Below are 27,553 nucleotides of genomic sequence, written 5' to 3' on the forward strand. Positions count from 1 at the left end.
ATCCTTTTTCTTTTTCCTTTCGGCTTCTCCCTTCAGAGGTCACCACAGCGGACCATCCAGTCCTTTGCTTCCTCTTCTCTCAAACCTACAAACTTCATGTCCTCCTTCACTTTGGCCTTCCTCTCTACCTTCTGCCTGGCAGTTCCAACCTCAACATCTTCCTACCAACGTACTGGCTATCTGTCCTGTGTACATGTCCAAACCATCTCAATCTAGCCTCTCTGGCTTTGTCTCCTAAACACCTGGCATGTGCTGTCCCTCTGATATACTATCCATCCTTCTCACTCCCAGAGAGAACCTCAGCATCTTCAGCTCTGCTACCTCCAGCTCTGCCTCCTGGCTTTTCCTCAGTGCCACTGTTTCCAAACCATACAACATTGCTGGCCTGACCGCCGTTTTGTTCCCGTTCATCCTTGCTGACACCTTACACATCACACCTGACACTTCTCTCCAATTATTCCATCCTGCCTGCACCCACTTCTTTGCATCTTTGTCACACTACTTAAAATTGTCCACCTTGTTTATCTTTGCATCCTGTAACTTCACCTGTCCACTTAGGTCCCTCCCATTCACACACATGTATTCCATCTTACTGCGGTTAGCCTTCATTCGCTCTCTCTGTCTTCGACCTACAGTAGTCCAATTTCCATCAGCACTCTGCTGGTTAACAGCACTGATGGCGGTCGTTGTTGATCCGGGCCTCGACCGATGCGGTATCAGATACATTTGTCTGATCCGCATCTTTAGCTTAGCAAGGGCCCATGGTTTGGCCGTAAGCTCCCTCTAGCGGACCGCTTAATTTTTTTTTGTTTTACACATCTGGGCCGTGAGGGCCGCAAGACGCTCAGCACTAATACACTTATCACATATGGTGGCAGTAGTGTGTCATTGAATTGACTTGACAGCTGCAAATTTGTGATAGTTACAAACTATGGAGAACTTCTTAAAAAGAAAACACGATAAAGGACGTGATGGCGCCGCAACAGCAAAATCAGTACATGAAAGCATCTGTTGGAGCAGTTCTTAAAATTATTTATTTAGAACATTTTATACTGATACGTTCATTTACACTTTACTAATCTTCTTTACCGTATGAAAAATAAAACATTTTATGATATTTAGTCATTTTATTATATTTCTTTTATTCATGACGTACAGTTTTTCCAATTTTCTCAACAGTTTGCATTTGTTTGATTTGATTGATTTGATGAACGTGACTTGCACCTGGTTCTGGCTAGACTTTTTCCATGACAAATACCTTATTGCTGACCATATGGTTTTTTTATGTCATTTCACAAGGTTTTGGTTTGTTTTCATGTATAGTTCTGGAACACAAATTAAATGAATAAATTCTGAAATCAGTAATCACAGTAATGAATCAGTTCTATTTCTTGAATGGGCCCCGGACCATTTGTTCTGGAAAAGGCGGGCCGCAAGATCAGATGCCAATCGCTATAATGCCGATATAATTTGGATTTATGTGTTTTGATGGATTGGTTGCATCATCTCTGTTTTGTTCATCTCTTAACAGAATTTATTAATTAAAAACTTACAAATCACCTCTGACTGGCAAATTAATTTCTTTGAAAGCAGATAGCTCTCTGAATAGTCTAATACACAGGCTGGTTACTCAGCAACACTTCGTAAACAGATTGAGTCATTCCAAGAAAAAATGTATCTCTTTTTTGTGAGGTTTATTAGTTATTTTTTATTTTTAATCTGTTGACAACTGCAACATAATTATAGCCGTAATTCCAATTTTACTCCATGTGGCTCCTATTTAATCGTTCTAAAAATATGATCTAATGGTCCAATTGTATGTGAATTGTAGAGAAAATTTCATATTATTTTCGATGAGACTTAAAAACATATTGAATGATTTGCAAAAGCTGTACAGCAGTATTCACACCAGCAATGGCTTGGGTCAGTATAACCTGAAAATGAGTGAGCGTATCTAAATGGTGAGCATGCGTCCCCGGCAGTCAATCTGCTTCTCTTATTGCACAGAGGCAGGAATATGTAGCTATAATTCCGATGTTTGTCATTTTATGCTCCTCAATGCCAGCTTGAGCACCCACCTTCTCAAGACCCTCCTCCCTCAGACTGATGACATCCAGATCAAAGTCTGTCCTCAATCCATTCGTGCTGTTGAAAGTGATTCTTCCAGTCAGGCCATCCCAATGAGCCTTCACGATAAAGAAAAGACAAGAGCACCATGGTTAAGTCCAAACTGTAGTCATTTATGACATCAAATAATTCTGAAAGGCTTCATCCTTTCCCCTACTTAGCAAATCAGTCTTTTCTGAATGAGAGCTGTATTTGCAGGCCACAGGTCCATCTTCTCAGGCACTTAGAGGTGTGACAGTATATACTGTGGTAAGAATGTGACTGGCCACTATGACAGAAATTGAGAGTACGATAGGGTGGCTAAACTTGGAGACTATTCTATGTTTTTCATTGTAATTACCAAGTTACATCTACCTTAAGTGAACCAAACTTACATTGAAAGTGTGAGAATGGCTAACGGGCCGCGCATGTGTTTGACACTATTCCTGTTTAAACTGATCAAGGGTTTTAAGCAATCAAAATACAGTAGGGCACCTTTAACATATATACAGGGTTATATACAGCTGTTGAAGCTTATTAAGCTGCAACATTGTCACTGTTGCTAGCGTGACAGATGAATGAAGATTATTTTGACATATTAAATGCATTTGAATGATTATTTTATTTCTCATGTTGTTTTTTACTTTTGTGACACCCATTTCTTTCCTAGATTGACATAAAACAAAAAAAGTTTTCTTTTTGAAACCCAAACAGCCTCTACAAAGCTTATTTATCCACTTCTTTCAAATATCCAGGACACATTTGATCTTTTTAACAATTAGAAATAAATTAATGTGAAACACACAGTGAAGCAGGTGAGGCTTAAATCAGATTTCATCAACATTTCATCAATTTGATCTCAATTCATCTTGCTTATTCCTTTTCAATTTCCAATAGCTTTTGTGATGAGTGAACAATTGAGGGCAGGTTCTCTGTCCTGTAGTAGTGTGTAGGACATGTTGGGAAGGTGATGAGTCTGGGACAGAAATTCTGAGGGACTGAGTGGATGTGATACCTCTGTTGTGAACACAAAAGAGACAGGATACAGAGTAAGAAGAGAAGAGCATACAGGGAGATTACATAATGTAAAGAACAACTGATCTGGAGGATGAGATTAGTGACCAGGAAGTGTTGACAATGAGAAGTTGACAAAGAAACTTTATGGACCAAAATATTAGATGACTATGAAGGTACAGTTGTTGGGGGATACTGCAAGGAAGAGGAAGAGAATAAGTACTGTACATGGTGCACCATGTACATTTCCGGAACATCACAGACAATAAAGAAGGAAAGGACCCGGAGATAGAATGATGAAATTCCTTGGAACACGTTTGGCAGACACTTGAAAGTGAGATGAAGTAAAGCAGAAAGCAGAGCAAAAGCATGTAAGATGTGTCACTCTCACAACTGTCACATATTGCGTTGATTGTTCCAGTGTGCGAACCTAAGTCCCCCATGACTTCCTGGACAACTATGAAAAAAAATTACAATTTTCACAAAAGAATGTGAATTTGGTAAACAGCTTGTAATTATTTGTTGACTGATCTTTGTACTGCCAAACAAACATGTTGGGGTGGGAGAAAATGAGATCAAGCAGAAGCTACCTCTTTGATGAGGGCCATGAATCGGTTCCCGAAGCGCCAGGGCTTGTGTCTGTTGCACTGTAATGAGCTGACGGTGATCTGCTGAGACTGCTGCACAGCCACGGCCACCACGTGCACGGCATCGTACATCAACGCAGCTTCCGTCTGCAAGAGAAAAGACAATAGGATAGAAACTGTGAAATGCCTGAGATCACACTTGTGGCAGAGACCAGCTCAAAAACTAAGAACCACCAACATGAGCCACTGATGGACATTGACACCATTCACGTCATTCATCAGCCCTGCATATGCACACATTAGACTTTCCAACTGGATCGAACTTGGCAGTTGCCATACTTTGGCCCCAGGGGAAAATGTAAAATAAGTGTTTTCTTTGCCAATACCTGTACCCACCCTCAATACCTTGAAATGTGGTACCTCCCATTGTCCCTGACACAACGACGAGGTCAGAGCTGGGTCATTATTGTAATATTATGTTATATTGGTTTGTTCTGCTGAGTTAATTAAAAGAAACTGAAAAAGAAGCGCACTGAACTTTGGATTTATTTATTGGCGTCAATACCTGGACGACCAGGTATTGATGGCAGTTAACATTGTTACCAAACCTGGTATTGAGAGACAATGATACACTCTTTTCAGATGTGTTTTTGGATTGTTGCTTGGTTGAAAACACACTAAATGGCACTGTCATTTAGTTTGATATTTCAAACTGTTTTATGGTAAAATGTGTTAAATACGTAAAAGTAAATGCACAAGAGACATACACCAATCTTTGCCATGAGTCCTGCTTGCCTAACCTTAACTTATTCTAAACTGACGCGTCTGGGTGGCGGTTAAGATGAGGTATCTTAGATATACTTCCCAGGTGATGTTGCTCTTTATGTACTGTATAACACCATAATCCTGATGTGCTGCCATATTTGAGCCATCATGGTTGCGTGAGGTACTATATTTAGCAACCAAAGTGATATCAAATCGTCCTGTGCCATCTGAACCTTAAGGAAAACCATCAAAACCATTCTTTTTAAACATGTACACAGTACAATGAAGTGCTACCTACGGCAGCCGGAAATTCTGGCAGCTGCCCTCAGAGGGAAAAGTCCACTTCACAACTGTCAAAATGTGATGAAAATTGAGAACATGCTGCCCCAGCTGCCTGAAATCCACCAGTAAGAAAAAAATCTGTCAGAATGATTACAGACTTGTGGCTGTCACTTAAACTGTGATGTCGTGCTTCAAAGGGTTTTTGCTGAAGCACCTGCTTTGGCACAAATTTGCATACAGAGCCAAAAGGTCAACGGGTGATTCAATTACCAAATATTTGGACTAACCCGGGACTGATGCTAGGATGATGTTTTTAGTAGACTTCAGTTTTGGTGTTTTTTTTCACATGGTAATTCCAAGTAGATGTACGTCCAGCCAAGTTTGGATGACACTGTTGTGGAGGGTCTGACTCACGACAATCAAACAGTTTACAGGAATGAAACACGTCATCTCAGATACCCAGAATAAGAATCATGAGGCTTTCATGCCAATGTCAGCGAGGATCCCACCAACTGGGAAAGAGCTTTGGTACATTTTGCAAAAATGAACAAAATACACATATAATAATAGTAATGATAAAAAATAACTTTTAAAATAAAATGATGAATGAATAAAAATAAGCAATAATGATTGAAGTTATTAATAAATAAATAAACAACAAACAGCAGGGCTGTTTGAGGCCGAGGGGAAAAAGCTCTCTTGTGACGGAAGGGTCAGGTCTGGCTTGATGATATCCTGCCAGAAAAGAGGAACAAACAAAAACAAAAACAAAGTCCATGACCAGGGTGGGAAGCGTCTGCACTGATCCAACCTGCACGTCTCTGGGTCCTGGAGACGTACAAGTCATGAAGAGGTGGCAGTCTGCAACCGATAACTTTCTCAGCAGAATGCACAATGTGCTGCAATGTGCCCTTGTCCCTGGATTTGTCACTTTTGTATTACACTGTGATTGAGAACTTGAGGGTAGACTGATGATGGCTGCATACAACTGCACCAGCATCTTAGTTGGCAGTTGTGATATCCTCAGCTGCCACAAGAAGAACATTCTCTGCAGAGCCTTCATTTGAGGTCCTTAGTGATGATGGTCCCAGGAAGTGGAAGTACTCCACAATGGAAATGGTTGACTCAGCCATCATGAGGGGGGATGGAGAACAGACACTGTGACTTCATGGATCAGCTACTCTGAAGAGTGCATTCCAATGGGCACTAAGGAGTTATGCAAATGACAAGCCTTCATAGCAAAGCTCAGCCAGATTAAACGGGAGAAGGAAGGCAGCTCGCAAGATTGGGGACAGGAAAAGCTACAAAGAGCTGAAGTATTAGTTTCGGAGGGAGCTGAAGAAAGATAAGACTGTATATTCAGATAAACTTAGGCAACAGTTCTCGACCAATGACTCGACTGCAGTGTGGAGAGGGCTCAAGGTAGTCACAAACTACAGGCCACATGCAACCCCCACTCTGAACAACCTCGCTCTTGCACAGGACTTGAACAGTATCAGTCGTTTTGAGCAGCCCCCCAACACCTGTGTGGACTAGCAAGCCCACGCTGCCACTTTATAGCAAAGGACTGTGATGTCTCTTGACACAACAAAGACAAACACAGTCATTGACGAGCCACCACCTCCTCTCCCCCCTCTTCCTCTTGACATCCTGGAGCAGGCCATGCTCACTCAGTTCAGAAAGCTGAATCTTGGGACAGAATCAATCATCGGGACAGAGTTTCCCCTGCCATCCTGAAGCATCGTGCCACTGAGCTGGCTCCTGTGTTCACGAACATCTTCAATGCATCCTTGAATTCCTGTCATGCTCCAGCCTGCTTTAAATCCTCCACTATTGTTCCTGTCCCAACGAAACCGATGTTCACAGGACTGAATGACTACATGCCGGTGGCACTGACATCTGTGGTCATGAAGTCCTTTGAGAACCTGGTTCTACCTGGTCCTACCTGAAATCTATCACTGCTCCCATCCTGGACTCAATGTACTCTTGTTGCGTACCATAATAAAATATATATATGTCATAATTATTGGGATATTAATATATATGGTTAAATGGTCTTCATACACCATTTATTCATTTATTTATATCTGAAATAACATTGTACAAATGAATGTTACCGTTAATTAAATCTTTCATTAAATCGGCATTCCATCGCAGGGCACTTTCACAAACAGGTGCACTGGGGCAATTTTAGAATGTCCGTTTAATGTACTGAGCCAGAGGAAACCAAAGAAAAGACATGCACACACGGTTAGAGCATGCAAGCTCCATGCAGAAAGGCCACCAGTCCCACATATACCTCAACAGTATATCTTTTCACTGCATTACAAGAGTGGGCCATCCTCTGATATAAACATCACCTCCTAACAATAAACAGCTGACTGGAGCTGAAGCTATCAGCAAAGTGTCAGTCATCCTCGCATCATCAAAGAAGCCTACAATTTAGCAGTTCCTATAATATGATTGAAGAAAAAAATCTAATTAGTGTTTGTCTCGCTTGAGTGAAAAGCAATCACAACAGTTTGGCACGGCAGCTGCATAGAAATCCTGCCCTCGGGCGCTGTGGAAAGCATTGTCCTGCAGGGACACAAGCCACCACCGCTGCAGTGGTTTGTCGTGTTTGATGTTGATGGAGGATTATTGGACATTCTGGCACTGCCTCATTGTGTGGATACTCAAGTCCTCTTGACAGCAAAACACAAAGATTTAAAAGATTTAGTGCAACAAGTTACAATCTGAAAGGACTGTCTATCTGTAAGGAGTAGGAGCACTGGAGAGCATTTCAAAGCATTGTAACCACGTGTATGTATATATATATATATATATATATATATATATATGTGTGTATATACCATCAGAGTTGCAACTTTGTTTTCAGGATATCATTTTAGTGTTGTCAGGATTTCATGTTTTTCTGACTTCACTCTGTGGTTTTACACTGGCCTCTCGTTGCCTTCTCTACTTAATTCACAATCAACAATAACGTAAAAAAAAAAACAGCAAACTCAGCTCTGGTATCAGATTGGAGGCATGTCTATATCAGCCCTCCAAATTCAAGTATCGGAATTGGACTGGAAAGTTACAAATGTGGATTGTGCATTCCTCGCACACACCCTACAATCACTGCTCCCTGCGCCAGCGTGCACATGACTTTCACCCAGGTGAGGACCCAGGGGAAGGCAACGGGTCCAGACAGCATCAGTTCCAGGCTTCAGAAATGGAAGAGATCATGCCTGGTTCTGCTGTCAAAGAACACCCAGACGTAGATTTATACAATTTACTTGTATAATTGATAATTATCGATGTCATGTATTAATTATTAACTACATATTATTCAATTGTTCATTCATTTCATCATGATATACAGGTATGTTTATATATTAATAGTATTTATTCATAAGTCTATTTTTAATACTGATTCTTTATGGATTTTTGCTGTGTATCTTTAATGTGTGTCAGGCATGTGTCAGCATCTTTGTTGTCATAAGGCAGTGTTTTTCAACCTCACCACCAAAGGAACCTTGGCCAAAGTGCACTTGTGCTTTAAGTCCTATAGAAAATATATATATTAATTTGTGAAAAACTGTAGCTACTGACGCTGTTGTTATTTTGCCATGTTATTCGCAGAAACAAATAGCAGAAAATGTATTTGTTTCAAATGTGTCCAGAACGGGGTGGGCAATATGCCGAAATACATCATGTTTTATTTATTTATTTACTCACTTAAAAACACTGTTCCGATTTTATCACTTTTCTTTTGCATGATTTTATTGCAGCTTTGAGTTTCCAGACCAATCCTTAGTATTCTTTGCCTTAACTTGCTTCGTGAAAATTGTTTCACAATTATTCTTTCTCTCTTCTTCTAAACCACAAAGCAAACTTTGACAGTCGATAAGTATCAACAAAGTGAGGCGTCACGTTAGCCTTTAGCTCTGTTACCTCTGTTAGCACTGTGGTGCAGACAGTCTTTGGCGTCGCGGTTCAGTCAAGGATCACTCCCTCCATCGTTCTGTTGTGAAAGCGCGTGGTCAAATGAGTGGCGCATCAGGTTTAAAAACAGCCGGAAGTATTGCATGTGACCGGCTTCTTTGCTGTGTGTGTGAGAAGAGGAGCACTGCGCACCACGGCAGTGCTGCTTTGACTGACTGACATATCCCAGTTGAAAAACGCTGTCGTAATCTCCTGTGACACATAGAATTTCCCCACTGTGGGACAAATAAAGGCCATATATATATATATATATATATATATATATATTTTTTTTTTTCATTACATTACAGCCATGACTCCATAAGACCACGACAGCCAGAGCATACATACATTCAGCTTTTTTGTCAGGGCTTGCCAAGTAAGTTTCTTGCGCATCCTCGTAAGTCAATCCTTCCATTTTAATGTACTCCATTGCAATATCCATGAACATGCACCCCTCTTTTGAACGGAACCTCAATTTATAAAATATAATAAAAACATATATAGAATATGACGATGTGTGGAGAGGGATCAAACAACAGGTTATCATGCTCGCAGCATAAGTTAAGAAACAAATTCTTGAATCAAATGTGCTTTTAATTAAAACAAGCAGTCAAATGTATTTTGCTGGAGGCATGAGCGTATGAAGATGAGCTTGCTGAGAGGAGTTCTGGCAGCAGCGATTTTGTGTGCCTCTCTGCTTCTCCCCAGTGTCATCCTCGCAAGTACCCGTCAGGCAGCCTCACAAATGATTTAGCAACACTGGCACTTCACTCCATAAACATCTCATTAAAATCAATTATGTCACTCCTGAATGAAATTAAAGCTAAACGCTCTAAAAGCTTCTCTCCCTGGTGTCAGCCAGTGGGAACTGACGCCGAGTATTTCTCCACTCAGCTGTCGCCTCCTCTTCCTCCTCTCACTAGTCTACCAGCCAGAGTGAGAGATTTATTAAATCTTTCAAGCGCAGCACGATTTCGACAGTTTTAAGAATGACTTAAATGTTCAGGTTCCACTCAACCCCTTTAGCCTCAGCCATGCCAGCTTATCAACGTCGTCATGGAAACAAAGCTCTAATGGATGCGTCTCCTCTTGACCGGGAAAGACACATTCACTTCAGGAGAATGGAAGAAATTAATGGGGCTGAATTGCGGCACATCTTCTATCTGCAAGTATAAAAGTACTGCTTCAATTTTAATATAAATATTTGTGCGTCTCCGACCATTGTTATAACATCACAGTTACTAATTTCACCACATGGGTTTGATTTTGGCTCTCAGCAACAACACTGACTGGAAAAACAAACTTTGCATTTTTTGCGAGAACGTTTCCTTATAACTTCACAATGCAAAACAAGCGCAGACTAATTCTATGTATATTTTTTTAAAATAATTAAAATAATTTATAATAACATTGGGGCCCCACAACTTACCTGGTTAGAAGTCTGTCCACTCATCTAGGTAATCACCATCGCTGTCTGTCCCAGAAATATTAATATCTGCACTGGGAGTGATCCCATTCTCTCACATATGTGCAGTCCTTCAGTTCTCTTATGTCTTCGATATTGCTGAGGTATTTTTTTTCCAAATCCTATACTGTGCCCACCTCACAGGACCCTAGTTTGGGAGTTGCTTTTTACTCCCTCCCCTCTTTTTCTCATCTTTTCAATGAATGCGCCCCCCCCTATGTTTCGTTGTTGTCTGCGCTCATTTTGCTGTGAAGTTGTCAGCAAACATCCTCACACAAAATTTGTTTCCAGTCTGTCGGTTGGAGAGAATTAGTAACTCGTGTGGTGGTAATGTTGTAACAGGGGCCAGAGAAGCACAAATAAATTGCAGCAGTATGATGTAATTGCATGTGAATGCACTACAATCGGAGCAACATTCATTTTTTTTCATTCTCCCCAGAACGAAAAAAAAGGCGTTTTTCATAACCCCATGCACGATGCAACATATTTGTGTCAGTATGATCAAATTTCCTTGAAGACCAGCTTAAAAAACGTTATATCTTTTTGCAAGTGAAAACAGTTGCACCATGACATTAGGGTTGCAATGGTACTCAGTATAATACAAAAACATTCAGTACACCCAGCATGGGAAAAAACACTCTTTGGAGTTTTGCTTTTGCAATTGACATTGCGCTGGTGCTTCACAGGAGGGAGTGTAAGTGCCAGTCCAGGCCCCAGCAGGTAAGCGCCCAGTCACTGTTATGCTTCAACCCACACAGATCTCTCACCAGAGCCTGTAGAAGCTCACACACAGAGAGAGCGTTGTGCTATGATGACAAATGCCAGTGAGGTTAGGAGAGACGGAAGTTTGAAGCAGCACAGGCGCCAGCTGCAAACCAGTATAACGCTTCAATTACAATGTTAACTGTCTCCATTAGGTGTTTAAACTAAGTTTGCATTCAGACTGCAGGGCCTAATGCTCAATTCATGTTTTCCCAAGAAATCAATTTTTTTTGCAAATTTGTTCACATTTCGTCGACTGAGCGTGAGTCCTGACGCTGCAGACAGCCAGAGAAATGACTAAAAACAGAGCAAACACATGACACATGGGTTGGACAGTTCAGAACCGATCTAATGGACTGCATGAAGAAACGAGGAGAGCACGCTCTTGAGTGTCTAGACACTATCATGTCCACACACAGAAGAAAGACGATCTCACTTCACACCATCAACAATAAAGAAAGGAACTCAGTGCAACTCAGTGCAGCGGCGACTGGTTGTGGGAGCTGGTTGCACACAAGCACACGCAATACGGCAATTCTAATGCTTAAGATCACCATCTGCCGATACACAAAATGAAAAGACCAGCAACTGGAAGAGCTGGTTATATGAAGTGAAGTATTAGAGCTGGCTGATGTTTAAGAGCTGATGGTTATGAATTGCTTGTGTTTGGTCAAAATGTACGTATGCACTGAGCCAATTGGGAGGGAGAGATGATTCATGCAGCCGAGTTCCGTACAGGAGAAACAGAAACGAGAGGGAGAAGAGCAAGGCAGTGAAGGTTTCAGGGACGACACACTATTCAGGTGAAGAAATTGAGAATGAAAGTAACAGTGAATTTTCTTTTTTTAATTTCTATATACTACATTATTATTACGTTCAACAAATATATAATGAGCTATACATATCAAATACAATTGATAGGCTTTTATTTCTACATTTCTACTTTTGAATTATCCATGAACATTTTCCATTCCTCAATGCGAATTATGCAAATTGTTTTTTACAGCAGTCACTACAGCTGACGAAAATCGATTGTACATAGTCCAAAGGACTGCTCAGAGAGCTTGCCTGTTTGCTCAGACACTTGAAAAATTAGAGGGAACATTGTTCCACCATGAACCTATTAGCACCTCAAATAAAGGGAAACTGCTTTTAAATGATAGAAACAAATGCCTACATATGATTTAAGGACACAAAACATTCTGATAGTGTATTTCAGGGGTGGCCAACCAGTCAGAGGCTAAGAGCCACATTGTTTTACTTTGTTGCTGAAAAGAGCCACATCCTACAAATATGTAAGGACAATGAATAACAGGTGAAACACATGCCATACGTTTAGTTTAGGGAATGACAAAGTTTGGTGAAGAGCCGCATGAAACTGGGAAAAGAGCCGCATGTGGCTCGGGAGCCACAGGTAGGCCAGGCCTGGTGTACTTGGTAGATTTTCCATGTGAACATTTGCAAAAAAAAAAAAAAAAGCTTTTGAAAAAGTGATGAACGTGAGCCATTTTTATTCTTATACCTGAAGTATTTTGCAGAACCGGACATAGTCTGGCGCAAGTGGTTTCGTTCTTTTTACGTAGACTGAGGAAAACATAAAAACGGACTTCATATTCATGCATCCATGCAGGAATGCACGAATGTTTATTTCAATATGCAGAAATAGATTGTCATTACATTTCACATTAGAATGGCTTACACTTCCCTGCACTATATAATACGCTCCCAAAACATTATTCATAGTGGACTCTTCTTCTTCTGGTTACTGCATGAAAGACCGTTATTTAATTTATATTATATATAAATTAAATAACGTATTATATTATTGAGTAATGTGCAGCGTGACTTGCGCTTAAAAAGTGTAGTATACACTGAAAGTACACCTATTTCATGATGAGACTACAGCTGCAGTGTTATTTTTATTTTATTTTTATCTCACTAATGTGTGAAACTCAAGAGATGAAAAGCAACCAATTCCGCTGCCACCCTGCTACCACTCGCCCCTTAGTCTCATCCCCTCAAGGAGGGTCCCACCCCCTCAAAGTCTGCGTGTCACTCTATATACAATAATCGGATAAAGCTACTTACACCTGCGAACCTGCGAAATCCTCTGTAAATTTCCCTCAGTAAATGAAAAAATATGTGTTCTTCTGTTAAGTCAGGTTTTGAAAAAACTATTCATTTATTTTCCAAATTCATTTTTAGAACATTGAAATGAATGAATGCTATGCTAGTCCCGTTATGCTCTCTGGTCATATGATTATCTTCTCATTTTAATGTTCACATGCATTAATGAAGTCCTCTTATGGCTGAGCCCAAAATCAACGCAGACAGCGGATAGATAAAAGAGTGGCTCACTTATTCTCTCCATTGGCGTCATTATCATGGGAGGGAGAGGCAGATTTAGACTGCAGCGGCTTGGATTATGATGTGATTTGGCAGGCGTATTTGTTATTTCAGGCGCAGCCATTTTGGCGTCTCAGTTGATACCATGTGAAAATGTGATGATGTGATGCCCCAGCCCTTCAGGGACTCATTCTGCTGTTGCTACCAGCCCCTCTGAGTAGAATCTAGTCTTACCAGCCAAATCTGAAAGCCCTCTAATCCCACCCTCAGTGTGAACCTTTCACTTCCCATCTATGTTTTTACAGAGCGGTGAACTTGACATGTTCACTTCTGACCACAACACAGACTGAATTCCAAACTGAAGCAGTGTGATGCACAATGCCACGATCTATTTCATACCAGATCATGAAGCTCTGAGTTACGGAGAATGCTTAACTTTCCTCATAGCTACTTTAGCTTCAGCCGAAATGGAACATTCCTGAGTCGGCTTGGCAGACATGATTTCAGAAAATTGAGCAATATAATTATTAAATAAGAAAAAAAAACTTTGATTCTTTGAAAAGTGTGATGGTGTCATAACAAACCACATAAAGACACATACAGCTACACAGCCAACAAACAAAAACAAAAACACACCAAATATTACACACAAAAAAGCGTTGCTGATTTTCTGGAAAATCCCTGCTGACCCATTTACCAATGGAGTTCAGCTCAGGGTGCTTTCACACTAGGGGTTCTGTCTCAAGACAAAGCTCTTTCGTCTCTGAAGTCCCAGATGCGAACACAAGCGAGTCGGGTTTTGGTCGCAGACCTGATCCCCGCTGGAGACCTGCACTTTGTCTCGTGAAACTCTCAGCGGGTTGCTTAGTGGGTGGTGAGCTTCACACCTCAGCCGACTCGGCGCTAGATGCCCGAAACTATGTGTACAGCGTGACTCCACACAAACCTGATAAATGCTGGGCAGTAAAGGGTCTGATCGCTGTCTGGGCAGACAACATCATTCAAAAACAACTTCTCAGACTCCCAGAAAACTGAGGTGTGCAGCAGGGAGCTGCAGGAAAATTGCGCTCTGCAGCGCAGTGCAGCAGCCTAGGACTCGATGTGTGCGAGTGTTAGATAAGTTGCGTGTTTTCGCCTTTATTAGGCTGATAAACATCTGATTTTATTGACAGACAGATTTGCTTAAATGAATAATGCCGAGCTCCTCAGAAACTATTTTCAGTGCTCATCTCAACGCAGCGCAGCGGTCTGCATGAGGACAGCGACGAGGCAAGACGCTGATTTTCCCCAAGTTACTGAAGATCACCAGACTATGCACTGATCATTTCTGAAGTCAGGATCTGAACTTGGCCAAGCTCAGGCTCTTTTCTCTTTTCTAGTCGGGCTCTCCTCCACGCACAGCCTGGGCTCTGGAACCCAACTCCTCGAGAAAGGCTGGACCCTCTACTTTTCTGGAGTGGTCCGCGGGGAGAGGCGGCGGGCTGGCGTAGGCTTGCTCATAGCCCCGCAGCTCTGCAGCTTCGTGTTGGGGTTTACCCCGGTGAACGAGAGGGCCGCGTCCCTACGCCTACGGGTTGGGGACAGGTCTCACGGTGGTCGCGGCCTACGGGCCGAACAGCAGTGCAGACTACCCGGCTTTCTTGGAGTCACTGGGAGGGGTACTTGACAGTGCCCCAACTGGGGACTCCATTGTTCTACTGGGAGACTTCAACGCCCACGTAGGCAATGACAGCAAGACTTGGAGAGGCGTGATTGGGAAGAACGGCCTACCCGATCTGAACCTGAGCGGTGTTCTACTACTGGATTTCTGTGCCACCCACAGTTTGTCCATAACGAACACCATGTTTGAGCACAAAGGTGTCCATAAGTGCTCATGGCACCAGGACACCCTTGGCCGGAGGTCTATGATAGACTTTGTGATCGTGTCATCTGACCTTCGGCCACGTGTCTCGGACACTCTGGTGAAAAGAGGGGCAGAGCTGTCAACCGATCACCACCTAGTGGTGAGTGTGATCCGCTGGCAGGGGAGGATGTTCTCCTCCTCCATTGTCAGTGCGGCTGTACGTAGTTGCGGTCGCAAGGTCTCCGGTGCCTGTCGTGGCGGCAATCCCCGAACCTGGTGGTGGACACCGAAAGTAAGGGATGCCGTCAGGCTGAAGAAGGAGTCCTATCGGGTCTTGATGGCCTGTGGGACTCCTGAGGCAGCTGACGTGTACCGGCAGGCCAAGCGTGCGGCTTCCCGTGCAGTCTTGGAGGCAAAAACTTGGGTCTGGGAGGAGTTCGGAGAGGCCATGGAGGAGGACTATTGGTCAGCCTCGAATAAATTGGGAAGGGGGGAAGCAGTGCCTCACCAGTACTGTTTACAGTGCGGGGGAGAGACTGCTGACCTCGACTGGTGATGTTGTCGGGCGGTGGAAAGAATACTTCGGGGTCTCCTCAATCCCGCCGTCACGTCTTCCATTCAGGAAGCGGGGACTGAGGACTCGGACGACTCTCTCATCACCCGGGCCGAAGTCACAAAGGTTGTTCGTAAGCTCCTCGGTGGTAGGGCCCCCCGGGGTGGATGAGATCCGTCCTGAGTATCTGAAATCCCTGGATGTTGTAGGGCTGTCGTGGCTGACACGTCTCTGCAACATCGCGTGGCAGTCGAGGACAGTGCCTCTGGACTGGCAGACCGGGGTGGTGGCCCCCTGTTTAAGAAGGGGGACCGGAGGGTGTGTTCCAACTGCAGGGGGATCACACTTCTCAGCCTCCCTGGAAAGGTCTATTCCAGGGTACGAGAGAGGAGACTTCGGCCAATAGTCGAACCTCGGATCCAGGAGGAACAGTGTGGTTTTCGCCCCTGTCGTGGAACATTGGACCAGCTCTATACCCTGCATCGGGTGCTCGAGGGTTCATGGGAGTTCGCCCAACCAGTCCACATGTGCTTTGTGGATTTGGAGAAGGCGTTCGACTGTGTCCCTCGCAATGTCCTGTGGGGGGTGCTCCGGGAATATGGGGTGCGGGACCCTCTGCTAGGGGCTGTCCGCTCCTTGTATGACCGGAGCAGGAGCATGGTTTGCATTGCCGGCAGTAAATCAGACTTGTTCCCGGTGCATGTCGGTCTCCGCCAGAGCTGTCCTTTGTCACCGGTTCTGTTCATTACTTTTATGGACAGAATTTCTAGCCGTAGCCAGAGGTCGGAGGGGATCCGGTTCGGGAAGCACAGAATTACATCTCTGCTATTTGCGGACGATGTTGTTGTGCTGGCCTCATCGGACCGGGACCTTCAGCATGCGCTGGGGCGGTTTGCAGCCGAGTGTGAAGCAGCCGGGATGAGGATCAGCACCTCCAAGTCTGAGGCCCTGGTTCTCGACCGGCATAAGGTGACTTGCTCTCTCCAGGTGGGTGGAGAGTTCTTGCCCCAAGTGGTGGAGTATCTTGGGGTCTTGTTCTCGAGTGAGGGAAAAGGGGAGCGTGAGATTGATCGATGGGTTGGTGCAGCGGCAGCAGTGATGCGGTCGCTGTATCGGGCCGTCGTGGTGAAGAGGGAGCTGAGTCACAAGACGAAGCTCTCGCTTTACCAATCGATCTACGTTCCCACCCTCACCTATGGTCACGAGCTTTGGGTCATGACGGAAAGGATGAGATCGCGGATACAAGCGGCTGAGATGAGTTTCCTCCGCAGGGTGGCTGGGCGCACCCTTAGAGATAGGGTGAGGAGTTCGGTCATCCGGGAGGAGCTCGGGGTGGAGCCGCTGCTCCTCCACATCGAGAGGAACCAGCTGAGGTGGCTCGGGCATCTGATCCGGATGCCCCCTGGACACCTCCCTGGGGAGGTGTTCCCGGCATGTCCTACCGGGACCCAGGACTCGCTGGAGAGATTATGTCTCCGGTGTGGCCTGGGAACGCCTCGGGATCCCACGGGAGTAGCTGGAGGAGGTTTGTGCGGACCGGGAAGTTTGGGCTTCCCTGCTTCGAATGCTGCCTCTGCGACCCGACCCCGGATAAGCGGAAGAAGAAGGTGAAGGTGAAGGGATCTGAACTTCACTCATTAAAACCTTCTCGATCGTCAGTAATCTCTCTCGCTGTGTTCAACGTGTTGCGAGAGCAGCGTGGATCAATCCGCGGCGCTCCCGTTCCCGAGCGTTTTCCTGCAGCTCCCGGCTGCATGCCGTAGTGTTCTGGGAGTTTGAGAAGTTGCTTTTGAACGATGTTGTCCGCCCAGACAGCGATCAGACCCTTTACTGGCCGGTTTGGATCATGAACTGTGCCGTCGCATTGCTGATGACGCATTCACATGAACAAAGCGTCTTCCGGTATTTGCTGCCCAAATACCGTGTGGGTGAAGTTAGAAGTGAAAAGGCGCAGCAAGGCAGAGGTGTGAAGAATCTCAACCGGGGGTGATTCAGATGCCATCTTGGTTAAAAGTGTATGTAAGGTATGGATTTGCCACTCGACTCTTTCTCTTACAGTAGACATTTGCTGAGTAATTACCATAGGATCAAACAGAATGTAGATATGTTTACGACTAAGACCATTAAAATCCTGGTTTGTTTTAAAACTCCTTGAACATTTAAACACGTTAAAGAAAACAATGCCTTCATCCTGGCGAACCAAGGAAATATCCAGGAGGATGAAAAGCTGCTTGTCAACACATTGGGCAAGAAAATAAAGGTGTGTGAATTACATTTTAGCGACTGCAGTTAAGGCTCGCAAGTGAATCAAGTGAGTTGCCATTGGATGTTCCGTGTACAAAAGTGAACAGGTCAAAAGAAGATAACATCAGTCTGTACGAAGACAAACAATTTTTTTTAAAAGAACAAAATAATTGGCCACAGGGCACAGCCAGAATGTCTGGGGACAGTGAAGTCTGAAATTCTTTCCTGATGATGGTGCAACCTGGCAACGCAGCTGACGGTCAGGAGTTGTGTAGCATCTGGGATTCTAAATCCAGATTTTGCATCTACAAGTGCCTTGACTATCCTCCCGCATTTGAGGTTGATTCTCTCCAGCAAAACCTTAAAATATCACTAACTTGGCAGACCATCAGACACACACATATAAATCGCTCTGAAATGAAGAGGGTAACAAGAAAGTCAGTAGTCAGTAGTTTGCCTTCTGGCATCTGTTTAATCTCCTACCATGCCTTTGGCAAGTATTTTTGATGCATTTGATGATATTCCACAATGGCACAAATACTACATTTGCTTTTTTTTATTTCAAGCACAATAACCTCATAAATTCCTTTAAGCACAGATATGCTGTTTTTCCCAAGTTTGAGGCCACATGAAAGTGAAATGACGTGTGCTGGACGGCTGGAAAGTTACTGTGATGAGGGGAGGAAAACAGACAGAAAGCAGCCACTGTCATAATGCAAATCAAAAGGCAGACGTAAAGTAAAGCATTATATCGGGCCTGTTTTCTGCCACAGATCTTTTGTCATTGCTGTTCTCGCTCTGCCTCTGCTGCACTGCACACTCAGTCAATTTATGAAGGTTTGATAATTAATCATAACCCTAATATTTTAATGGGATCACTAAATACTGTAAAAACATGGTCCTGCATCAATCTAAGCGGCCACAGGCAGAGAAGAGCCACTAATCTGCCCCACCATGCTCACTTAAGTTGTGTGGGAGTCGTTTGATGTGGTTTTCTCACAGCTAGAGAACAAGCAACCTATCATAAAATCATGCTCACACAATACATCACCTCTCACACTCTTTGATTTTCAGGCAAGAAAGTACGAGTCTTTATGCATGGTTGAACACCATCAGGCCAGAGTCCGAGTCATCCGCGCAATTTGACCTGGCCCTCGATGATCCAGCATGTGAGTAATAATGAGCACCAGCTCAGTGGTGACTGATGCTCTTGGTTTAAACATGTGGTTCAAATCCAAAGATTCTGTGTCCCAGACAGTATAGTGGGCTCAGAGATAAAGACACTGTTTCATGACCCTCTTCGGCTCATCATTACTGACCGCCTTCATGGAGGTCCCATATAGGTAACATTGGCTTTCAAGATTACATGCTGAACCATAGAGCACCCTGGCTCTAAAATGGGAGGAGAAAAACCCACCATAGCATGAAGCAACTCGCTAGTAGCACAAGCATTGATATGATCCCATCCCTAATCCCATGACATTATATATTGACGTTGTGAAAGTGGACTTTTGGATCCTATTGTGTCATCTCTTTGTCAGACCCTCGTGAATCAGGGTTGGGTGACCCTGTTCATTGTTGCTCCAATGTAATGGTTTCCTCCAGTTACTTGTCACCTTTCGTTGGTCTGGGAGCCAGAAGATGCTTTGCAGCCTCCATTTTTTTGATGTGGGATCCACAAAAGAGACTTTCATTTTTGAAAGATAGTGTGACAGCGCAGACAATGAGGTGAACCCAAGGACAGGAAGTATAGAAAGGCTGACCCAAGTCCAAAACAAATAACTAAGAGAGACTCCAACAGAGCAAGCTCAACCGAAATCCAGGGAGCAATCAACACACACTGACAACAGGTCGGGCACCAGTGACGAGGAACTAAGAAACAAGAAATCCAGGAAGTAAAAAGATGAAGTAAAGTCCGAAAAGTTCGGGAGTCCAAAAGCATATCACGGTGTGGAAACATTCACGATCTGGCACTGCATCAATCTCCAGCTTCTCCTTAAGAGGTGGAGGTTCATCATTGGACATTGATAACAGGTGCCGATCGCGCCCCACACAGGAGCAAGAAGTATGTAACAAAATAAAAAGCATGGCAGAAGAGCTGAGTATTTTTTCTTTTTCTTTTTTTAACAATGTATGTAAACTTCCTCTTACAACTGTTAACAATACATGCACACTTGCAGATCATAAGCCAGACATGTTACTAAGTTGCACATCTGCAAGTCTCAAGTCCTAAGTTTTTCATGTATTTTTTAGTACTTCATGAGACACGTGTCCACTGTTTGACATCACAGAGGAAGCTATTTCAACCAAATTGGGCAACTGTTATTGTCCCTTCATCTGACATGTTGATATCTGAAATCAGAGGGCTTGTTTAAGGTAAGCAAAGGAGGCACGGTGACTGACTGATTCAATCATGAGCCCATTCTCCCCCCTGGTTTCCATACATTTGCAAGACATTTATTGAATATCAAATCATAGACTATGGAGTCGCTAATATCTGAGTGTCTTCGCAGCTAACATCTGACTGAGGCAAAGCTGCAGTACGGAGCGTGCCATGTTTACTCAAAACTTCGCTGAATTAAAATGACTGGCCCGAGACCATTAGCTGCTTCCGCTCTGTAGAAACCTCTTTAGTTCTAGGAACCATTTCACAGATGAACTCGGATTACGTCTTCGCACAGCTGGAAACGGGATAAAATCAACCATTTTAGTGCCATTTCCAGAGCCAGGTCTTTTTGCTAGTTCTTGTGGACAAATCCCCACACCTGACGCGAAAAAGGAGTCTGGAGGACTTTCCTTCATGTAACTCGCAATAATGACATTAACAGCGACAGGGAGGGGGCAGTGTCAGATTTATGTGATGCAGGTGGTGTGTTGTGGTCCGCAGACCCATTATCAGTTCCATCAAAACAGTTTAAAGATACTTACTTCAGTGTTTTACGTTGTTCTGACCTAAGATAAACGTGTGTCATGTATTATTTCATCACTGATAGCCCACTGTGAAGTTATTTTAATTTTGCGGAATGGAAAGTCAACTGACACTTCAGACCGCAGCATTGCCTCAATAACAACAAACCGCTGCAGACATGTAAATAAAAGTATCATGGGTCCATGGTATTTCACCATAACTCACTATTTATACAATAGTTGTGTGTGTGTCTCTGCGAACTTGGAACGCAGCACCTATCCTCAAGTCCTCCCTCTAAGGTCCGTGCAAACATTAGAAGGGGAGAAGTGGTTTCTCCAAATCATTCGCTGTCCCAACTTATGTCATTATAAAGAGTTCCAAGTATTAAAAACATGTTTAAAACAGTGCTCTTGAATGAAAGTCCGCCAGACTTTGGTGGTGTTGGTGAATGTTTAATATTAATATGTAAGGTTCTAAGGACTCAGAATCTGGATAACAAGAAGTACCAAAACCATTGCCATTGCCCATTGCCAACAAATCTGCCTTGCAAATTTATGGACAGCCTTGAACAGACTGTAGACAAAACTGTAAGCAGAGCATTGCCATGTTGCTTTAGAAGCAGAGTGCGTGAATAAGAAACAGTGTCAGGGGGACGAATAGACTTAACACTCAAGTGAATCCAATGAGTTTTTTTGCAGCAAGCAAATAATGAGGAGGGAATCCACTCATAAGAGGTTTGTGGTGGTGCTTTGAAACTTAACTATGTGAGTAGAATCACAACAGACCCTATTACGCGAAGAGTTTTTTTACGGCAATCCATGAAGGGAAATAAAGTGTACTTCAAGTGAAAAAATATCTATGACCTTTTATGCATCTCTACCATGATTCTGCAATGATGCAGCTATAGACGGCATTCAAGCCATTTAACATGGAAAAAAAGATTTTTATTTTGTGTGTTTTTGTAGTAGTGTGTTTTGTCATTGTTTTCATTTCACACATACAACCCAATCAATTAGAGTTTCATCGCCTACAAATCGACAGGTCTGCAGTCGAAGCAGGTGTGTCATGATCTGACATGCTGGCTCCAGTCAGTCAGGAATCCATAATCGAGTGATAGATGGAGATGTTGATGCCCAGATCTCACCAGAACCACCAGACCACCAGAAGCTTGGTTGTTAACCTGGAGGGCATGACAGTCTTGAATGCTGAGATGAAGTCAACAAAGAATATATGTGCGTATGTCTTATGAGTGCAGTGCCATGGAGAGTTGCATCCTACTATATGTGCTCCTGTTGCTGCGGTGGGTATGAGTGCGTGTCATGGGTGATGGTCTGCAGGGGGTCTAGTGAAGGTCACAGTTTTCTGGTTGCCTCTATCAAACGAGCATGAACATGAAGCTCATTCAGGTACAAGACATCTGTGATTTTGTGGGTGGAGTTGCAGGACTTATAGTCACAGACATTTGGGTTGGCTTTCCACTATAGCATTATAGCAGTGCTTGGCCCCTCTTGAGGTTGGCCCTGAATCAGCTGCAGGCTTGTGCATGACCTGATCTAAATGAGATGCTGTGGGCCCTCAATATGAGTCACACCTCCTTGTTCAGCCATGGTTTCTGTGATGGTAGGGTTAGTATAATCCAGTACACAGGGAGTAGATGTCAATGTATGTGTCAGGGCCACAGGTAAACTTAGCAGCAAAATTACTCCAGTCTGTAGGTTGGAACTTTTCCTGGAGAATAGAGTGTGTTTCCACTGGCCACACACTGATTATCCACACTGTGGGCTTCACATATTGAATGATAAAACATACTTTGATGTGTAGACATAATCCAAGACTGTTTTTCATAATCCAACATCCAACACTGTATTGCAGAACAGACAGTGGGGAGAAGAAGGAGAAGCAGTATTTGATACACTGCTGATTTTTGAAGGTTTTCCACTTACAACACTTAAGTCTGACAAGGTTGTAAGTTTTATCAAAGGTGCTCTTCAGCCAGGCTTACATGTGAGCATGTGAAATGGTCAGAATGCATGTGTCACACGGTCAATACATGAGACATAAGAACCATGTACAGGGGCCTAAACTTCACCATGGCAAACCATGGGTGGGCTAAGCTGGTGCTAAATCGCTTGGTCATATTAATACTTACTTTTTGGGCAATTTGCTTTACCAATGTTGCTAAGTGTTAGAGGCGCTCACAGCCTGCTGCTGAGGAACCAGTGGTCTCTCTTGCATGAGCCCCAAAAATTGTCTGTGCTCCGTCAAACAATGGTGCTTGAAGTAGTATGTTTAATTAGTGGTGTTGAAGCCTTTTAACATGCTTCTGTGCAAAGCATTTTGCATGTGCTGTAGGATGCCAACTCCACATGAGACATAGAAAAAACCTCCACAGCAAACATGCTGCAGCAGAGTGAGCAGCGAGTTGGGATCAAGGGAGGTGCAGATGCATCACAACCCGTGGGGCTTTATCAGATTGCCTACTGTCACACGTGGTCAGTTGTTGTGATTGGCAGTGACAGGTAGTGATTGGCATTCACTGATCACGCTGAAATCAGCCAATCATGATCGGTAGCCGATTGATCGGCACATCCCTACTCTAAACAATAAACTCACTTACGGTGACTATGGACCTCATGCTACCATGATTGAGCCTTGTCACATCCAGCCAACGACATTACAGGTGTATTGACATAGAAGTTTCCAATGTGCTGTTTTCGCCCCAGCCACTCCTCCAGTGGTCCCTCAGTCCAGCACTGACTCCGGTGGAGAAATGAAGTCAACAAAATTGTTTTACGTCTACGTACTTTGTGTCATACAAAACATACAAAAAAAACATACAAAAAATATTTTGTGTAACACCAACTCATAGCATTTTAAATGATATAATCAAATGCACCAAATGGTATTAAAGTGTGTCGCTAATAAGGGCTATAATCTTTTTTTTGGAGTGATAAAATGGAAAGAAAGACACTCACATTTGCATCAGCTCGCACAAGGGATAGACATTGAAATTGAACGTGAATTTGAGGTGCAGCCGAGGAGAGCAGCACTGCTTTGTGTGTGCAGTTCTCCTGATCTCATTTTCTATGAACTCAAGCCCTGGTTGACCATGCTCTGAGTGTGTCACCAGAAGGATAACGCGACTGTTGTTTGTTCGAACTAAATCTAGTTGTGGCGCATGACATCCTCAGGACAGACAGACAGTTATATGAGGAGCAAGTTGTGCTTCTGCAGCTCATTGTCTGGCACAGCTGACGCTCGCCAGGTTCTGGCACACTACACTGCCAGCTGCAGGAATTACATCCCACACAAGCGCTGCATCCAAATTTCTTCCACAGTATGAGGAACACACTGGCGCCATATGTTCAAAAAGAGAGGATTTGATGCACATAAAAGTGGAAATTATTTCCACTGAGACGAGTCTCAATATCAACATCTAATGTCAATGTTAAAGCGAAACTAGAGAACAATAAACTTCTTATAGTTCTTTTAAAATAGTTGAATATAGATATAGATCAATATCAGGTCAATATCAGGCATGACACATTTTGAAAATGATGGATACGACTTAAAAAATGTGTTGGTTGTAAGTGCATTATATCATATATTTGACAGACTGACCAGTAAAAAACATCAAATCACGACATTGATTTCCAGGGTGACAGGCAAAAATCAACCTTCCATGGAGCCAGTTAACACATTAGGATCTTCACGTATTAGGCTCTCTAGGCAGCAGCAGATGGTGAAAAGGCAATGTGGTGGCACTCTCTGTTTCTGAAATGATTTCATATTACTTGCTACATATATTGCATGTGATCGAAGGCTGATCGTGTGCCAGAGTGTTTTAGCCTTGGAAAATCCCTGCAAGAAGTGGGGATGTGGAACCTAACCCAAGATATTCAGATGTGCTCGTTCTGTTTGCCACATTTCCATTATGGTTTCACTCTGCCATCTAACAGGCTCACGGAGGAGATGTTTATCTTCACTGTCTTGTATTCAGGACTGATATAAGGACATAGTCATGAGGTGGGCAAGCATCATTACTGAAGACAATGTGGCTCCAAACTTTGGATCTAAATCAGTGAGTGGTTCTGTTTTCTAAAGCAATACAGTGCTTATTCTCAGAAAACTGAGCAGGGTTAGTCACATACATAAATTTTGGCCTATAGCATCCACTTTGTTTTTTGACTGACATACAATACAAAAACAAGTGGGATGTCAAAATTATAATTGTTTAAGTAAATGCATATAAATTACAAATACATGAATAAATAAAGACATTTCGCATATGTATAAATCCACTTCAAAATCTGGTATTCATTTAGGATTTTATGCCTACATTTATTTGTTTCAGTAATCATCATGTAATTTATTTGTTATTATGTCATTTTTTTGTCACTCATAATATATAACAACTGCATTAAAGACGTCTCAAATTAATGAAACTCACGGTCATGAAGCCGTCCAGTAGACCAGAGTCAGGTTTGGGAGGAGCCTGCAGTCGTTCCATGGACCATTTCTCAATGATAGATGTCACTTGGCTATTCTCTGTGTTGAGGATCCTGAAGCCTGTCATGTTCACACCACTGTACCGGTAAGGCTCCACATCCAGAGCGAACAGATCCTATCAACAGAAAAACAATTGTAACAAATTATAAAGAGACTTGTAGCACCAGCAGTGTAGTAATAGTATGTTCTAAGTAGTGTCCCGTGGTCATGGCTAATTGAGATAATATGATTGTGCTTCCTCAATACACACGTGAGTGAAAGATAGGTCACAGGATACAGCCATGAACATTGACACGTTGACACAAAACAGCTCAGAACAGCTTCTAACCACAGAGCAGAAAAGGTGAGAAATGAAAGTAGAAATAGCAAAGAAGTTGGTTTTAAACCACAGCACAATAAGGCGAGACATTATTATCGTGCGTCGCCATGATGTAGTCCTTGTGAAACTGTCTCATGAAAACAAATTCTGACTCTGCTTGTGAGACAAAATCAGAACTCAAGGTGCACAGAACACAGAGATCAGGGACATTAACTAGTAAATGTGCTCTTACAGTAATAGACACCAAGGTCTATTTTAGGCAGAGCTGCAGACAGGTCGTGCCACATGGAGGCAACTTAACCTCTCATCTGTCTCTTGATTCATGTTCAGAATTATGATTCTGCTTTGCTGGCGTTTGATAGTATTTTCCTGTGCACTGGTGTTGACTGCTGTTCTCCCTCGCTCTCAGCAGACTGTGTGTTCTGACCTCCTCAAGTTTGTTTATTGGTCTTATTTCTTTCCCAGGAATGTGTTCTTCCTCACTACTGTCTCTTCTATTTTATTATATCTTGTATCTTCCGTGCGCTACTATTGGCCACTGTGTGTATTTTGTTCCCAGTTTTTTTCTCCAATGGTTTTCATTGTTGATACATCTCCATGGTAAGTAAAGACCTTGGTTCTTCTTTTTTCTTTTTCTTTTTTTCTTAAAGTGCTAACTGTCAAATTGTTGATTCGACTCTGTTTGCCCACCAGCAAGTCCATAGACCTGGGCTCTGTTTCAGTTGGATTGTTACAGGATGTTTTGTAAATCATACGTCTACAACATCAATTTCATTTCAACAAAAGACTAGCGTCCATTTAGTTTCAAAAGGCATGCATGACAGTGTGCAGCATGGACTACTGCCTCTCTACTTACCAGTGTGGTGAAGATATAGTGATAATACTCAGTCATCATCCCCATTGCCAGAGCCTGGAAGCCAGGGGAAAGAGAGGAGGGATTGAAGGAAGAAGAGAGCAGAAATACATGTCTTCATCTTTTGCAGAGTCCCATGTACTTGGCATCAGCTATAGCATATAATGTGAAGAGGCAGATATTCAGCTGTAGCCATGGGCTTCCAGAAACACACGGCAGAGAAAAAAAAGAACAAATGCCAGCAGCAGAGCTAATCTCTCTATACATTTATTTAGAAGAGGAATGGTGTAAAAATGAGACATCTAGGTCACGACGGCTTATATTTTCTGCTTCAGCATGTGTCACGTTGAGATAGAATATGAAAGTAAACCTGTTTCCATGTCATGACTAGTCGTGGCAATCGCATCCGAGTTCAAGGCCTTGTGTAAGTACTCATTTTTATTCAAGTTAACTATATTTATGATCAAGTAATTGTATTATTCATTTATTTATATTCTTTGTAAAACCTCTCTTCCACAGCTTAATTCATGTTGTACATATTCGCTCATCCCAGATTCTTCCAAAAGACCAGATGAGAGACATCTTTCTGCGTGCCTCTTCTTTAAGATGCCGTTTTGTTTTTTGTTTTTTGTTAGCGCAACTCTCTGAACGCTGATGAGGCTTCAGCTTCTCGTGTTGATAATGTTCTGTTAGAACTACAATAAGAGGTTGCAAATGTGCACTTCAGTAACTACTTAAAGAAAGCATTAATAATAGTAAAGTCCACAACATTCAAGTCACTGCAACTTTGGTTATCAACTTCACCCTCATTTTCAAAGTAAAAAGGTGTTGATCTTGAGAAGACAAAATGGTGGGACATTCTGTGACGCTAAGAAGTTTCATCACAAAAGAGTTGCCAGGCTTGTTTGTGTCGTTTTATTTATTTATCCATGGCATCACTAATGGCCACCTGATTTAAAGCTAGTTTTGTGTTTCACCACTGTCTCCTGTATGAGAAGATAAATCTTACCCCTCTCTAGTCAAAG

The 27,553-nt window shown here is 43.0% G+C and overlaps 1 protein-coding gene across 6 annotated transcripts in view; it reads right to left on the minus strand.

The window, feature by feature from the left end:
* The window catches only part of grik2 (glutamate receptor, ionotropic, kainate 2), a 172,203-nt gene that overhangs the window by 73,740 nt on the left and 70,910 nt on the right, over nucleotides 1-27,553 (minus strand). For all 6 annotated transcript variants that reach the window (XR_008416302.1, XM_053882152.1, XM_053882153.1 and 3 more), the window contains 4 exons: nucleotides 26,532-26,585; nucleotides 25,298-25,471; nucleotides 3,711-3,854; nucleotides 2,079-2,186 (listed from right to left, as the gene is read on the minus strand). Coding sequence is in view for 5 of the 6 variants with exons in the window: in XM_053882152.1 (XP_053738127.1) it covers nucleotides 2,079-2,186; nucleotides 3,711-3,854; nucleotides 25,298-25,471; nucleotides 26,532-26,585 (480 nt within the window). In the remaining variant the exon portion in view is untranslated. The remainder of the gene's footprint in view (nucleotides 1-2,078; nucleotides 2,187-3,710; nucleotides 3,855-25,297; nucleotides 25,472-26,531; nucleotides 26,586-27,553) is intronic.

This window comes from Synchiropus splendidus, chromosome 12, assembly GCF_027744825.2.
Source record: "Synchiropus splendidus isolate RoL2022-P1 chromosome 12, RoL_Sspl_1.0, whole genome shotgun sequence".
Lineage (NCBI taxonomy): Eukaryota > Metazoa > Chordata > Actinopteri > Syngnathiformes > Callionymidae > Synchiropus > Synchiropus splendidus.